The sequence below is a fragment of the Cibotium barometz genome, chromosome 21 (assembly GCF_041138505.1).
Source record: "Cibotium barometz isolate CiBa-2024 chromosome 21, ASM4113850v1, whole genome shotgun sequence".
Taxonomy (NCBI): Eukaryota; Viridiplantae; Streptophyta; class Polypodiopsida; order Cyatheales; family Cibotiaceae; genus Cibotium; species Cibotium barometz.
Window position 1 is genome coordinate 3,242,495 of NC_141066.1, and position 15,049 is coordinate 3,257,543.

Below are 15,049 nucleotides of genomic sequence, written 5' to 3' on the forward strand. Positions count from 1 at the left end.
GGCGTCAGAAAGGTCTTATAAGAGCTTATGGAATAGTGAAGGGGCAACAATTTGTTGTTCTCTTCGACATGGACAGTTCTGAAGATGCCATCTCTCCGCAATTGGCAACCAAGATGAGATGTGCCCTAGTGCCTTGTCATTTGGAAGTGGACAGGTTCACTCAAGGCTTGCATACCCATATCACCCAAAAAGCTTAATAGTCTACCTTCATTGTCCAGAAGGCCCAGTTTCAGAGGGATTTCATTGTCTCGTCCCTCCTCGGGTGCAACATGATCCTAGGGATTCAATGGTTCCGCCAATATGCACCCGTTCCTGATTGGAGGAAGGACACCTTCACGATTGTCGAAGGTTTGCTTGAGTTTACCATCATCGGCGGGGATCGGAGCGTTCAGGGTATTCCGCTTATTTCCCACCTCTGGGCTAGTAGAGTTTTGAGAGAGGGAGCAGAGTGTGCGCTACAAGTGGACCTCCTCCCACTAAGGGTCATGGGCACAGCCAAAGCTCACGGAGTTGAGCGAGTGCAACTGCCATGTTTGGAACATCTTCTGCGAGCATTGATGGTACTCCATCCCAAACAAAGTTAAACAAAGCACTGCATGGCATCCTCAAAGGACAACACAAGTATATGCAGCTGTTCACTCATGTGGTATTCTTTTAATGTGGCCCAATCTCCTTTCTTCAAGGAGATGGTGGTTGAAATTGTAGTCTTTGGGCCCACTTATGAAGCACCCAAATATGAGACTTTTGCAAGATGAGGTCTCTAGCATTAATGATGCCTTAGTTCGTGTGAAAGAAAAATGGGACATCTATGGGGTATCTTTGATGGGAGATGGCTGGAGTGATATACGCCATGGTTGACATATACGTACGTACGGATCTGATCCGTACCGTACGGCCGTACTGGACGGATCCGCACGTGTACGGATCGATCCGTACGTGAGGTTTTTTTTGGGCTGAAAATCGACTTGCGTGTCTGATTGGGCGCCCGCCTGTCGGCTGGCCTTTGGGTACATACTAGGCCTTTCAACTTTGATTATTGGACTCCAGAGAGCGTGTGTTACAGAGAGGCGAGAGCAGAAAGTTATCGAAAAAGACCAGGCGACCACAGCGTTGGAACTTTGGCGTGCGTGTAGGTAAACTGAGCATCTTCCTCTCTCTCTCTTTCTCTCCCTCTTGAGTCTTATCTCTTTCTCTTGCATATGTGCTGCGCAGTTGGCAGGTGCAGACAAAAGTCTCAAGAGCCATCATGCCTAAGCCAACTAACCCGTATTGGCAAGAGCACACCAATGTCATCCGCATTGTCAACACGCCAAGGCAAGCTGGATCTGGCACGCGACGATGGCGATGCAAGTATTGCAACTTTCAGCTCACCAGTACCATTTCTCGCGTCGTTATGCACTTGACAGGCATTGGCACAACCAATAACTGTGCAGGGTGCAAGGCAGTACCAAAGGACATTAGGGATAAGTTGATTGTTGAGAATTTTCCAGCAATGGGTGCAGGGAAAAAGGTGAAAGGTAGTCAACAGACACAGGATGCTCTCCATGATGCACTCTTGGGAGACTTGGGTGGTTCTTCACAGGTTCAGGAGGAGCAGCCCACTGGCAGTAGGAAGAGGGCTCGTACCATGCATGAGCAGCAGGACTATGTGGAGGATGATGGAGAGATGCATGAGCAGCAGGACTATGTGGAGGATGATGGAGAGGATGATGTGTAGACAAGAGATGGACATTTATGAGTCGGCCCATTCATGCGATGGCTGCATTGCTTCATCCTTTCTACAAGAAGCCAACTCTTTTTAATGACAGGAGTCTACTAAAGGGCAAGGTTGCGTACATTGGCTTGATTTGCGAGGAGGATGAGCAGTTGGACATTGATGGAGAGATCGCTAGCTATGAAAATAATTTAGGGTCATCCTTTACTAGAGCTGTGGCGTTGAGGCCGGAGGCAACGAAGTTCTCTCTTACATGGTGGCAGAGTTATGGAAGACAAGGTCTTCCAAAGCTCACTCGTATCGCTTTACGTGTCCTCTCACAGGTAAAGTTTTCTATCTTTACATTTTCCATACATGTGTTATGGACCTAGGACCATGGTTCATTGTCCAATGTCTATTGTCTATGACCATGTCCAATGTCCATTGTAATTTGTCACCATTGACACGTCACATGTGACATGCAGGATTGCTCTGCTGGTGGATGCGAGCGCAATTGGAGCGCTTATTCGCTAATTCACACGAAGATCCGTAATCGACTCAGCACTGCACAGCTAGAGAGATTAGTCTACTGCCGAGCAAATATGAAGCTTGTGCGAGATTACCACGCTTTGGGGACACCCAAGCAGGTTAGAAAGTTGAAACTTTGGGCTAGCGTTTATACATATTACAAGCGAATATTTGTAATTACTAATTACTACTTTCTACGCTGTTAATAATGTGAACACTGAATTGCATTTTGTTTTTTAACAGACAGATCCATCAAAATTGAAGTTGGTCTCGGAGGGGAGTGCAGAGGAGACTGAGCAGCAGCAGCAGCAGCAGCAGCAGCAGCAACAGCAGCAGCAGCAGCTTGTGAGAAACGATCGGGAGGAGATTATTCGCATGCTGCACAGAGAGCTGGAGAGTGTGGATCGACGTGTGACGAGGTCACGTGCGCGAGTTCTTAGTCTCCCGTTAGTCGGGCGAGATGCAGATCCAGAAGTTTCACGACGAGAGACCATTCGGCGAGGAAAGCTTCCTGTCCGTACTCCTCGGAGACGGGCAAATGAGGCTGTTCCTCTCATTCAGCCTACGGAGGATGATGATCCAGGACAGCAGAGTATGATGGCAGAGCCAGAGTATGATGAAGAGGGCAACGTCCTGACAGATGGGGACTTGCTCTCTTCAGGAGTGTCATCATCCTCATCCGATGAGGAGTTTTGAGATTCAGAGAGTAGAGTCTCGAGAGTCGAGTCGAGACTCTTTGTTATTGCTTAGTGTTTTTTACTTTTGAGTCTTGACTCTTGACATCAGACATTTATGATTTGTTATTTGTATGCTCTAGTATGAGCCTTTTAGGTTGACATCAGACATTTGTTATTTGTATGCTCTAGTATGAGCCTTTCTACGTCTATTTTGTCTTGACAGCCATTGTGTCAAGTATATGATGTGTGTTTTGAAATTAGTACATACTACATGCAAAGTGGTTTATTTTGATTCTTGAATGTTTTATGTACCTTAAATGTAGAAAGGTGTTGAATGTCCTATTGTTTGCCAATGGTACGTATTTTTACGTACATAAAAAATTTTACTGTACGGAACACCGTACAGTACGTACATATACACAACGTACAGTACGTACACATCAACCTTGATATTATACGCAACCACTTTTGGAGGGTGTCCTTTGATCATGCCGTGATAAGGCTTTGTACATAAAGTCCACATAATATGGTGTGTGCCAAAAAACAGCACTTGTTCTCTGTGAAATATGGAGTGAGACAGTGGAGTATGTGGGGCCAAATAATGTTATACAATTCGTGGAGTGTGTGTGGACATCATTATGATCATGAAGAGTTTCTTCTTCGCCATCAACACCTTCTCCAACTTGCTTTTCAGATGTACGGTCAGCCCTAGACTTACATGGACATATTCATGGGCAATACGGACGCATGTACGGAGCTGTACGGACAGAAATTTTAGAAACCCTAAAACTGCTCCAAAAACCCTAAAAATTGCTTTTTGGATGTTTTTATCGCCCCAAAACCATTAAAACAAGTTTTATATCAGTTTTCTTGCGAGAAAGAGCTTTTCCATGGTTTTCTTCATGGACAAGGCTATAGGAGTTGTGGAGATTACTCATGGGATGAGCGAGTGTTTCTTGGACTTGGACATGGAGAATTTGGGCATGGAGCTTGGACATGGAACATGAAGCTTGGACATGGAAGCTTGAACTTGAGCATAGACATGAAGAACTTGGACGTAGAGCTTGGGCATGAAGCTTGGACATGAACATGGAACAGAGAGCTTAAACATGGAGCTTGGATTTTGGACTGGGATTTGGACTTGGACTTGGACTTGGACTTGGATTTGGATTCATTGGACTTGGGATCCATTGGATTTGGATATTGGATTTGGTTCTAACCCGGTGAGAGATACTTGTGGGTCATCCCCGTGGTGTGCTTGACATCAGAGATCTTGTGCGTCGACATCGACATCGACTTGGATATCCTACATTGGCATATTTGTTTGTTTTGTATTCATTGATTGTATTGATCTTGGCCAACGTGCCCGTGGATTGTTCCTGAAGAAATTCCTGAAAGGGGGCGGGGCATGTTTCCCGCTCAATGTGGTGTACTGTGTAAGATCCCCATTCCCTTTTCACTCTCCCCTCTCTCTATATTTTTATATCTTGGACACGCGGTTGAGTCTGTCACTGCACGCCCCGCTGGGCTTACACATCCAAACGTAGTTTGGTTGCAACTATGCTCCACTCTGGTATGCAAGATTGTCGGTAGCTGCCTCGCGCATGGCCAACTCAGAGATCTTCTTCAGGCTAGCCTCCTAGGTGTGCCAGCAAAGATCGCAGATATTCATCCTTTGGGATGTGGTTACTACCAGGTTCAGTTCGACTCACTAGCGGCATATGATCCCCATTGCATTGTGTACGGCCTAGGCCTTCTTTGCACGGTGGCAGCACGGCTTCGATCCGGCATTTGACCCATTAGCCGGAGTTTCAGGCTTTCCCGTGACAGTATGCTTTCCAGGCCTCAGGAAGGAATACCTCCTCCTCTCCCAATGATTGGTTGTGCCATCGGGAGAGTGATGGACCCCGTCCCCCCCCGCGCGCTGCCTCAGCCCTCGCACGAGCAGCTGGGATTCCATCTCTCCGCATTTGCATTGCCTCACCGGATTCTGTGCATCACATGATATCTATTCCTAGTCTTTGGGGCGATCCCATTATGTAGCGAGCGGAGTATTCCGGCCTTCTAGTCCAATGCTTTATTTGCAGACAGATGGGTCATCTGGCCAGAGTTTGCCCTCGGCGTTAGACTAGGCGACCGCCCCGGGTGGTTCCCCCTCCTAATTCCCACTCAGATCATCATCAGGGGGCCGAGGGAGGAGCATGTTCCCAGGCCGCGGAGCACCAGGTTCCAACCATGGATGACCCATCAGCCAGAGAGTGGCAGACGGTTGGCCCTGTCACCAGCTTGGACATTTCCCAGTATGAAAGGGGTCTGGTGGACTCTAGGATGTCTAAATATTTGGAAAGTACAAGCTTTGGAAATGGGGGATTATCCTAGAATACAAAGGACCACACTCCTAAAATTTAGGAGAGTTGCTATTTTGGCCTGACTCCAATGGAAATTCTGTTCGCGTCATTACATCTGGAATTGAGCAGATACCAAGAGTTGGCAAAGTGCCTATGACAGAATGTCTACTAGTTGGGATATTCTTAGAGCTAAAGATTATGGGAGAACCCATCTCTTAGATTGGGACATGTGGCAAGAAAGTGGAACAAAGTGAAACAAGTGGCCTCACATTTGTCAGAAAGTGGATCAAAGTGAGACAAGTGGCCTCACACTTGTCACTTCAGCTATTGTGTGGCTCTCCACTTGTCATTGTAGTCTTCTCTTGCCATTTTAGCTCATGGGAGGCCCAAATCTATAAATTGGGGCCCTCTCTCTTCATTAATGGAGGCTTTCTTGCTGCACACTAGCCTCTACCACCGTTGAAGGCTTCCCTAATGATGGCTACTCTCTCTCTCTCTCTCTCTCTCTCTCTCTCTCAGGCTGCTCATGAAGAATACCGGCTGTTGGGGACTGTTTTGGAGGCTTCCATCGCGAAGAAATATTGAAGGCAAAGGTATTTAATCATTTATTATGATTTCTAGCCATTGTACTTGTTGTACCAGCCTTTGTACTTGTTGTACCACCCATTGTACCGGCTGTATCAGCTTCTGTACTTGCTGTACCAGCACCATTGTACATGCTATACCAGCATTTGTACTGGCTGTACCTGTTGCACCAGCCACCGTACCAGTTGTACCAGCCACTGTACTTGTTGTACCAGCCATTGTACCTGCTATACCGGCTGAATGGAGAGTTGTACTTGCTGTACCAGCTCTATTGCATGAAGACCCGTGGTTTTCTCGGGAAGAATCAGTACCCACACGGAGGTATATGGATTATGTTGTTGGCTCGACATTTCTAGAGCCTATGTTTTGGCTCAGTTGCCTTGTGTTGGGTTGTGTTATGGCATTTGTATATGGATAATCCGGCATCTCCCGTGGGGGGAGTAAGGCCCTCAAAGCTTGTACATGATATCATTCTCCTTGGGTAATAAAATACTCCAAGGGGGGGGGTCGGCCCATTCCGGCCTCTATGCGGTGTCACACGTGCAAGCTCCATTTTCAGCATTTGTGGATGTTTTGTCCAGCTTTATGTATTATGCAAAGTGATGATGGATATATGTTAAGGTTGTGGCCATGTTTAAATGTTTTAATATGCATTGATGGTATCAACAAGTGTGTCAAAGACCCTAGTCTCCCGGGGACCCGTCGCGAGTTACAGGCCCCCACCCCGGTTGCTAGCCGAGCACGAGAGTTGAGCGTCATCGCCATGCGCGGCAGGCTGGCAACATGCAGGAGGATTTGGTTCTGTCAAAGAACTGTTTCGAGCACTTATCACAGCACTTGCGCGTAGACAGCAGGCCCCCTCTAGTCATGGAGAGGGTTCCCCCCCCCCCCCCCCCCCCCCCCCCCCCCCCCCCCCCCCCCCGAGGTGGCGGCCGATTCCTCGTTGCGACTTCTCCTTTGGCCTTCAGTGCCCAGTAGGGCAGGTTGACCCCACCCTCGCTTTGTCGAGCCTGCCCCAGCAACCTTCTTCTCCGATGGATACCTCTCAACAGCATCCCTCTCGAGCCTCTCCGCCTTCCCACTCCCCCTCGCCTCCTCCCCCCCCCTCCCCCACCCTCGCCTTCGACTCTTCTTGCAGTCGCTCCATTTGCCCCTTCCTCTTTCTCCGTGCCTACGACCCCCCCCCCCCCCCCCCCCCCCCTTTTCCCCCTCCATAGCATTCCCGTCGGCCCCCTGTAGCCCCTGACCCGGAGAGGAGATAGCCGGCGAGTACTGTTCGCCGCCTGATTCATCAGTTCTCAGAGCCGGTGGAGATGACTATTGCGGCCTCACCAGTGAGGGCTCTCCCACCTGCGTCTCTAGGTGGGTCTCCCAAGATCTTGGGGCAGCCTGTGGATTATAGTTTCTTCCGGTGTCTTCCGACGAAAGGGACAGACAAGTTCGAGGAGACCGTGGCCCGTATTCGGGTATGTGTGGTCTTCCACCTCTCTAGACCCTCTACGCCAGAGAATGGCGCAATGATCTTCTCTTTCCCCTTGAGCGTAGCCCCCGAGATTGTGTGGGATCCAGAGTCAGTGGCCGCTACCATACAAGATCAGGCAATTGAGCTATCGCATCATTTGTAGGATCTCGGGATCACCGATGTTCTTACTCATCTATGGCCTTTGGCTAGGATGGAGCTTGGTGGATCAGCCCACAGAGACTAGGGAGGGGAGATAGTGACCTCCAGCCTGGAGGTGCTGCCTTTTGTGTTCATGCATACCTCTCTCGCAGTTCCTCTCCCCCCTTCTTATAGATACCTCCATTGTGATCGATGGAGCACGGAGTATGCATACTCTTGCGCTCGAGCAAAGTGGCAGTACATGGAGGGCAGGCCGCAGGATCCACGTCCACTTGGTGCGACTCTGCACCAGGACAGATTGTGACTATTCCCCGTCTAAGCCTGCGCCCAAGACTCTTCGAGTGGAGGGAAATTCCGGTGGTTCTGCGTCACACAGAGATTGATATGAGGATTGTCTCATGGAACATTCAGGGCTTGGGGGGGCCCTCAGTGCTTTCAGAGACGAGGCGTCCTTAGAGGAGAGCTGCATCGAGTGATGGTCGGGGGATCTATCGACATTCTTTTCCTTCAAGAGCACTATCTTATTGAGGGGCGTACCCGCTGCTTGCGGGAAGATTCTACCAGGCAAGAGTCGTACTTTTTGGTCTCCATCCTTCGGCCCTTCAGGGACGCAGGGAGGAGTGTCTCTCTCTGTCAATGAGCAGCTTCTGCCATCTGTGACAGGATCAGGAGTCATAGTTCGAGGACGTGCTCAGAGGGTTACCATTCTCATTGGAGAGGATACCGTTGGCTTCCTCACATTTATGCCCTGAATGCGGCTACAGGTAGAGCATCTTTTGGAGCACTGTCCGAAAGGCCCTTCCCCAGGCTAATTGTTGGTGCATGGGCTTTGACTTCAACATGATAGAGGCAGCAGAGGACATGCTTGGAGGTGGCACGACCATTGTCTCAGGGGTGGAGTCCTCTGCATGGGAGGAGATGATACTGATTCTTAGGGAACTGGACCCTTGGCATCTACCAGAGTTTGGGCGCATCCCCGGGAGTCTTAGCTTTTCTCGATCTGATAGACGGAGCACTGGCCCCAACTTCTCTCGGTTGGATAGGTTTTATGTTGACGAGTGGGCTTGTAGCCGTGGAGGCATGGTTGGTATTCTGGCAGGAACTACAGTTTCATGTCATGCCCCAGTTATTCTGTCCTTAGAGAGGACCCATGGATGCATGACAGACATGCGAGCTCCAAGATTCCAGACAGCCTCATTCAGGACCCCGAGATTTGTAGCCGGATTGAGCAGATATGGGCGGGTCTAGATTTTTCCTCACGATCTGCAGCGTGCACTTTGGATGAGGGCCTTGGGGAGGTTAGTATTTTCTTACAAGAGGCAGCCCAGAGGAGATTGGAGGGATTTCGGGAGCTGGATAGGAGTCTAAGGAGGGGCCTAGCCTCTTTACAGTGTCTTCAGGAGAGTTCCCCGGACAGCTTGTGGATTGAGAGTCAGATCGCTACTGCCCGCACGGAGATTCGGTCCATTGAGGAGAGGAGGGTGGACTATAGATACCATGCGAGGCCTCATTCTGGACTCAGGCCGATGACAGAGTTATTGGAGACTTCTTTGAGATAGCCGGCTCTCACAGGAGGAGAGACGGTATTCGCAGGCTACGTGGCCAGGATGGAGTTATTGTTTCCAATCCCCTGCGGTGAGAGCCACCGCTACGGATTTCTTTCGGTCTCTTCTCATTGGTGCCCCATTATCCCCCCAGGTGATGGATGCACGCGAGAGAGTCTGGAGACACACGAGAGAGGTGGTTCCCCCCTCCCTTCGGTCTTTCTTATTGACCCCTTTCACTGCAGAGGAGCTGGCGGAGGCGGTGAAGGCATTACCCAGGGGCAAATGCCCCGGGGCAGATGGGCGTCGTGTTTCTTTCTTTCTTCGCCATTGGACCTCACAAAAGGTGGCCTTTGCGCTGCCTTCAATGAGATTATGCTAACAGGTGCCATGCCAGAGAGGCTCACAGAGGGCTTGATACATTTGATTCCCAAGGAGGGTGGTGATAGATTGGAGATCCAGCAGTGGAGACCTATCACCCTTCTAGGGACGGCCTACAAGATTTTGGCCAAGGCCATCAGGAGGCGACTTTAGCCTTCCCTTCCGGACTTGATCCATGACACTCAGATTGGTTTTGTTCAGGATCGAAATATTCTGGACAACATCTTTACCTTTTGGGAGGCGACAGCTTCAGCCAGGATGCGACAGCAGGACCTCATGGGTAGGCTCAACACCCACCCTGACTTGGCGACTAGTTGAGGCTTTCCAGTGGATCTCAAGGGGCACTCCAGTCCAATACCTCGGCTGCCAGGTTGGCATTGATGTCTCTCCCGAGCAACAGCTCGCTGTGCTTCTTCGGAAGTATTCGGAAGAAGCTTCTATGTTGGAGCTCGGCGAGGCTATCCCTTGCTGGCAGAGTGGTGGTGGCGAACCGGGTACTGCTTGCCACCATATGGTACATCACGTCGTGTTGGGCCTTTTGTCGGGCTTGTATTGTCCAGGTACAACGTTTGATCCGGAACTTCCTGTGGGCCGGAAGTGATGGGAGGCCAGCCACAGCCAAGGTGGCATAGAGAGTGATCATTTATCCACGTAGCAAAGGGGGGCTAGGTCTCATTGATCTAGCTATACAGAGCCGTGCCTTGTTGGGCAAGCTGATTGTCAGAGGACTCCAACCCGGTGGTGAGCCTTGGAAGGATTTCCTCTTGGCTCGGATTTCAACCCGCATTTTGAGCCTTGGAGACCCGTGGCCGCAAAGTACTAGATGGATCTTCATAGAGAGGCGAGCCCGTGGTTTTAGTCCTGCCTTTGAGGATAGATTTGCAGCCAGTCTACTTCGTGCTTGGGATCATCTCAGGCTAGCGCTCAGACAGATTGTTCCAGTGGCCTTAGAGGAGTAGCTTCGACAACCTTTAATCTGGAACCCCTGATCCGTTTACCCAGTGGCCACATGCTAGGGGCCTGACCGCACATATCTTGGGGCGCCTTGAGCATGGGACCAGCCAAGTCTCTTGGAGATTGGGTTGCACACAGGCAATTACCTGAAGAGGAGCAGGAGAGAGGCCTGATAGGGATCCGGAGCAGAGACAGGCTCAGCATCGACATTGACTTAGCTATTCCTCCGGAGTGGCTGACTCCTATTAACCCCCCCCCCCCCCCCCCCCCCCCCCCCCCCCCGATATGGCTAGACGTGTTCACCAAACACGATATTCTCGTGGTGGTCTATGGAGCAGATGAGGACAGCTGTGTGCTCACTTTTTCTATTGGATTACATGGCAGATTAGAGAGATCAGAGTACCCCTTGGATGATTTTAGAGGTTGCACCTTGCAGAGGGTGTGGGTGATTGGTTTTCGGGCACGTGCATGGCACATAGATCCAGCACTGGCGAGTGAGAGATTTTGGCGGTTATGGATTTGGGAGTGCTGTCCTCTCACGCGGTTGTAGTGGGACCTTGGAGAGTGGACGTGGCATGATCCCACAGATCGGGTGGAGACTCTGGATGCCCCTTTCTTTGCATATACAGCGAGGCTCGGCCGCAGGATCCAGATGTCGGAGATAGATGGCACACCGGCAACAGCAACACACTGGTAGTCTCAAGGCCTATCGCAACGCTTCCTTTCAGATTTCCGGACGAGGCTTTGGGACAGCTTTCGGCCGAGGAAGATCACCCTCTTCCTCTGGTTGACAGCACACAAGAGTCTGGCAGTGGGTACTTGGTTGGCAGTCGGATGGTGGCCAACAGCTTGCCCGAGGTGCGGCCACCCCCAGGAGTCTCAGCGACATTGCCTTTGGGATTGCCCGAAGGGTAGATTTGGCAGCGGATTCTCCACATCTTTGCTATGGACAGGGCAACGACTCAGATTATCACTTGGGGTACTGTCACTTGGGTCACGGAGGCTAGAGTGGTCAAGACTTACAAGGAGGGTGGGGAAGGCCATGCCCTTCAGGTCTCCCCCCATCGTATTGCAGTAGTACCAGTCACAGCCCCACTTGCAAGTGTTTGGCGTCCAGGCTCATGCTAGCGCTGGGAGATTTGCAGTAGCATAGCAGCCTGGCACATCTGGCATGCTAGATGTAGTGAGGCCATCGAGGGTACCCACACTCCGCCGGCTGAGACCATGAGGAGCATATGGCTCGACATCATTCACACCCTCCGCAATCAGTGGGAGAAGCTGCAGGGAGGTTTTGACCGCATGCGGATGCGGCGAGAAGCCTTCTTGAGACTTTGGAGGCTTGGCCCTTTCCTCACAGATAGAGGCGGTGACCCCATTTGTTACTATAGACCACCTGTGTGGTTGTTCTTCCCCCCCCCCCCCCCCCCCCCCCCCCTTATAAGACAGCCTTCTCCTCATAGAGCGGCCAGCCGGAGGAGAAGCATCTCTCTCCCTTATGATCACTTTTTTCCTGCCCTTATATGAGGCGAGTTTGTATTTAGCCCTTTGTGGTTGTACTTAGCCCTTTGTGGCTGTTTTCTCTTTAACTAATTGAAGGATCTTTTTCCCGGAACAATTTATCGTTATGTAACCCCAACCCCTATTGACGTGGTGTTTCTGTTTCCCTCCCCTGGAAAAATCCATTTCCTAGTTTCCCACAACTCTGTAAGAGAGAGGTGTTGCACAACTCAAAGTATATTCTTATTATAATAAGAACCTCCCAAGTTCATGCTTTTATAGGCATCAAGCCTCATCTTTTCACCTAGACATTAATAAGGGTTGTTCACACCCCTAGTGGGTCTTCACACCAGCTAACTCTGAAATCCCAATAGGCAGGAGAGAGGTAGAAGCGCTCAGGAGTAGGGAGGTGGGGGCAGCGTGAAGGAGGGGGAAGAGAGGCGAAGGGGGAAGCTCCAGCTCTAGCCCCTGTTACAACGAATCAACGACTGGCTTTTGAGGTGATGCTACAAGAGCATCCACACATTATTCATAAAAGCTTGCCTCCTCCATGCTTGGAATTCCGTTGGCCTGCAGTCAATTCAGTAAGTGCCCACCTATCTTGAATAAGCATGGCATCAAGAGCCCTTGCCTTGGAATTGTCTTATTCAGGGTTTGTTGTGCCTACAGCAAACATTCTCAAATTTCATGGATGCACCTTGGTAGTACTTGGATTGCTTCCAAATAACTGTGAGAGGCATCTAGCTGGAGAAACTGTGGCTTTTAAATTTTGATGCGGAGTGTCAGGATACATCTCAGCAGAGAGATTGAGGAGGTGATACATGAGTGATCCCAACCCACAAAGGAGCAGGAATGCATGCTTTTTTCCAAGCACTCACTTTGCTCCTTGAGCAAGTGGTTGATATCGTCGGCTCCTTTCTTTGTTGATCTATTTTTTATATTACCATTTTTTTGTCCTTTTGAAAGGTTTATACGAGTATCAGTTTCAACGAACAGTCGTGTGTTTTGTAGCAGACAACAAGTTGCAATTCGACACAACATTTGAAGCACAAAGGAAGAAAAATAAACGGTCTCAAGGGAAGAAGATCACTGGGTTCCAGGTATGCATTTGTCTGCCCCCCTTGTGCAGGTTTGAAGGACCCATTGTTGCTTGGGGAAATTCATTTTTAGGGCTGTTTATCCTTTCACTCAAGGCTGGCAGTAAGCTCTCATGTGTATGGTGCTATCTTCTGACAGTTCATACCTGGAGACGAAGACAAAGTGCTGATCACATCTAGTGACTCACGAATCCGTGTGTACGATGGTACCAAAATCCGCTCCAAGTACAAAGGTACATGTACTAGATGGAATTTATATTAGATGAACTGGCAGTTATTTGAAGTAGATCAGGGTCAACTAACTCTAGTTAGGCTCTTACTAGGCTGGCTTAACATAGCAGTGTAAATTTATATTAGCGAAGGTAACTAGACAACTTTTATTGCCAGGCCTTTCTTCTGGCCAGTGCACTCAAAACCTCCTCCTCGATTGTCAGGCTAACAAACTCTTGCTTCTAAAATTGCAATATCCTGCTGTACCTTCTCAAATTTGTGTCGAATTATGCTTGCCCCCCAAATTGTTCATTGACAGTTTGTCAACCCGTCATCTCATGCCCTTGCTGAATTTTCTTTGTTTCTGTTTGAAGGCATTGGTGAATGATGCCATGCCACAGGTTGTTTTGCACATATGCTTGCCACTGGACTTGTTGAGCTGGCTAGGGTCTGTTGTTGGCATGCTTTTTCTTTTGAACTTGTCAAACTGGTGAGGGTAGCATACCCTTCTGACCTGCCTTGCTGAACTGGCAAAAGGATTCTGTATTGCTTTTCTTTTTAATAAAACTTGCTTTCCCCCAAAACTATTACAAGTGTAGGGTTTATTTCCAATAAAAAAGGGTGCACACACTTATTATAATAATGTATTGTGGGCGGCCTTTTAGACTAAAGTGCCCACCTACTATATAACTAATAGTGTGTAATACAAAGTGTACAAGGTTTTAGCCCAAAAGCTAAGGGGAAAACCAATTCAAATAAGGCAAACACTTTGTCGGCAGACAATACATCCACATGTCCATTAGTTTCTTAGTTCTAGGCGTCCCCACACCTTTGGACAACATATAGATAGTTCATGCAAGCAACATCATCAACATACATCATGCTCAAGCACAAATCTAGTATTCACACACATTCTTATGCTAATGCAAATACACACATGCTAGAAAATGATAAATCTCCCATTCTCAATGGTTATACATGCACGAGCTTGTCTAACAAGGTCCATGAATCATACCACTTGACCCAAGGATCTGGGAATCGAACTGCTTGATCCTTTACTTGGCATAGGTCGGAGAATAGCACAAACTTGATCTGGCTAAGTCCAAATGAGCACCAAGAATAGCACCACTTTTGACTCATTAAGGCCCCGAGAATAGTACCACTTGTGACTAGAACCACATAGTTCCCAAGATTAGTACCTTATATAGTCTAATGTCAAATCCATGTATTTCATTGAATAAACATAATTTTTATAACTAAAAAGAGATGTTTATACAGAGTTAATCAGGAAATAATCCAAATGGTGACATCCCCTCCACACCACTTCTAAACAATGAAAACCCTCTGGATCTGCCTCAAAAATTTCGGAATACTCCGTGAAATAGTCCTCATCCAACCATTTGGGATCAATAGCAGGATAAGTTCTTAAAACTTCAGAAGATAACATCTATGCAAATGCCCTCTTGGAAGTTTTCTCTCTTTATGAAAACACAATTTGTTTTGGCTGTAAGACTACTTCCAAGTCACCCACCTCAGGTGGATCTTCCAACGCTAGGTCCATTGGCTCTGGACCCACATATTTCTTCAAGAGGCTTACATGAAATGCTTTGGGAATGAAGTTCCAATGATCTGGCAACCTCAAACAAAATGAGGCCTCATTGATCTTTTTGGTCACCTGGGATGGTCCATAACCTGTTAGACAGCTTTGGATGAGCCTCTTCCTTTCAAGGTTTCTTCCTAATTCTTGCCTTAAGGAAGCAAAACCCAATCACCTTCCATAAGGTCAGATGCTTTCTATGCTTTTCAACAATCTTCTTATGCTTGTTCTTTGATCGAGCAATGGCTGTTGGCACCTTCATATTGATATCTTTCAAATATCGAACAAACTCATCCGCAATAAAGATTTTGATCCTG

General features: G+C 48.7%; 2 protein-coding genes across 11 annotated transcripts in view; both read left to right on the top strand.

Moving 5' to 3' along the window:
• The window catches only part of LOC147626765 (uncharacterized), a 101,304-nt gene that overhangs the window by 66,457 nt on the left and 19,798 nt on the right, over positions 1–15,049 (top strand). For 4 of the 8 annotated variants that reach the window (XM_086815305.1, XM_086815309.1, XM_086815303.1 and 1 more), the window contains exons 5-6: positions 12,840–12,928; positions 13,065–13,158. In XM_086815305.1, the coding sequence (XP_086671431.1) occupies positions 12,840–12,928; positions 13,065–13,158 (183 nt within the window). The remainder of the gene's footprint in view (positions 1–12,839; positions 12,929–13,064; positions 13,159–15,049) is intronic. The other 4 variants (XM_086815306.1, XM_086815311.1, XM_086815304.1 and 1 more) reach the window with 1 other exon arrangement.
• LOC147626766 (uncharacterized) lies at positions 1,713–3,101 on the top strand. 3 transcript variants are annotated; one of them, XM_086815314.1, is made up of 3 exons: positions 1,716–2,037; positions 2,179–2,340; positions 2,469–2,629. In XM_086815314.1, exons 1-3 carry the CDS (start codon positions 1,735–1,737, stop codon positions 2,481–2,483), a joined length of 480 nt encoding a protein of 159 aa, XP_086671440.1. In that variant the 5' UTR covers positions 1,716–1,734; the 3' UTR covers positions 2,484–2,629. The 3 variants fall into 3 exon arrangements, with proteins under 3 accessions (XP_086671439.1, XP_086671440.1, XP_086671438.1); XM_086815312.1 differs by having other exon boundaries at positions 1,885–2,037; positions 2,465–3,101; XM_086815313.1 differs by lacking the exon at positions 2,469–2,629 and having other exon boundaries at positions 1,713–2,037; positions 2,179–2,458.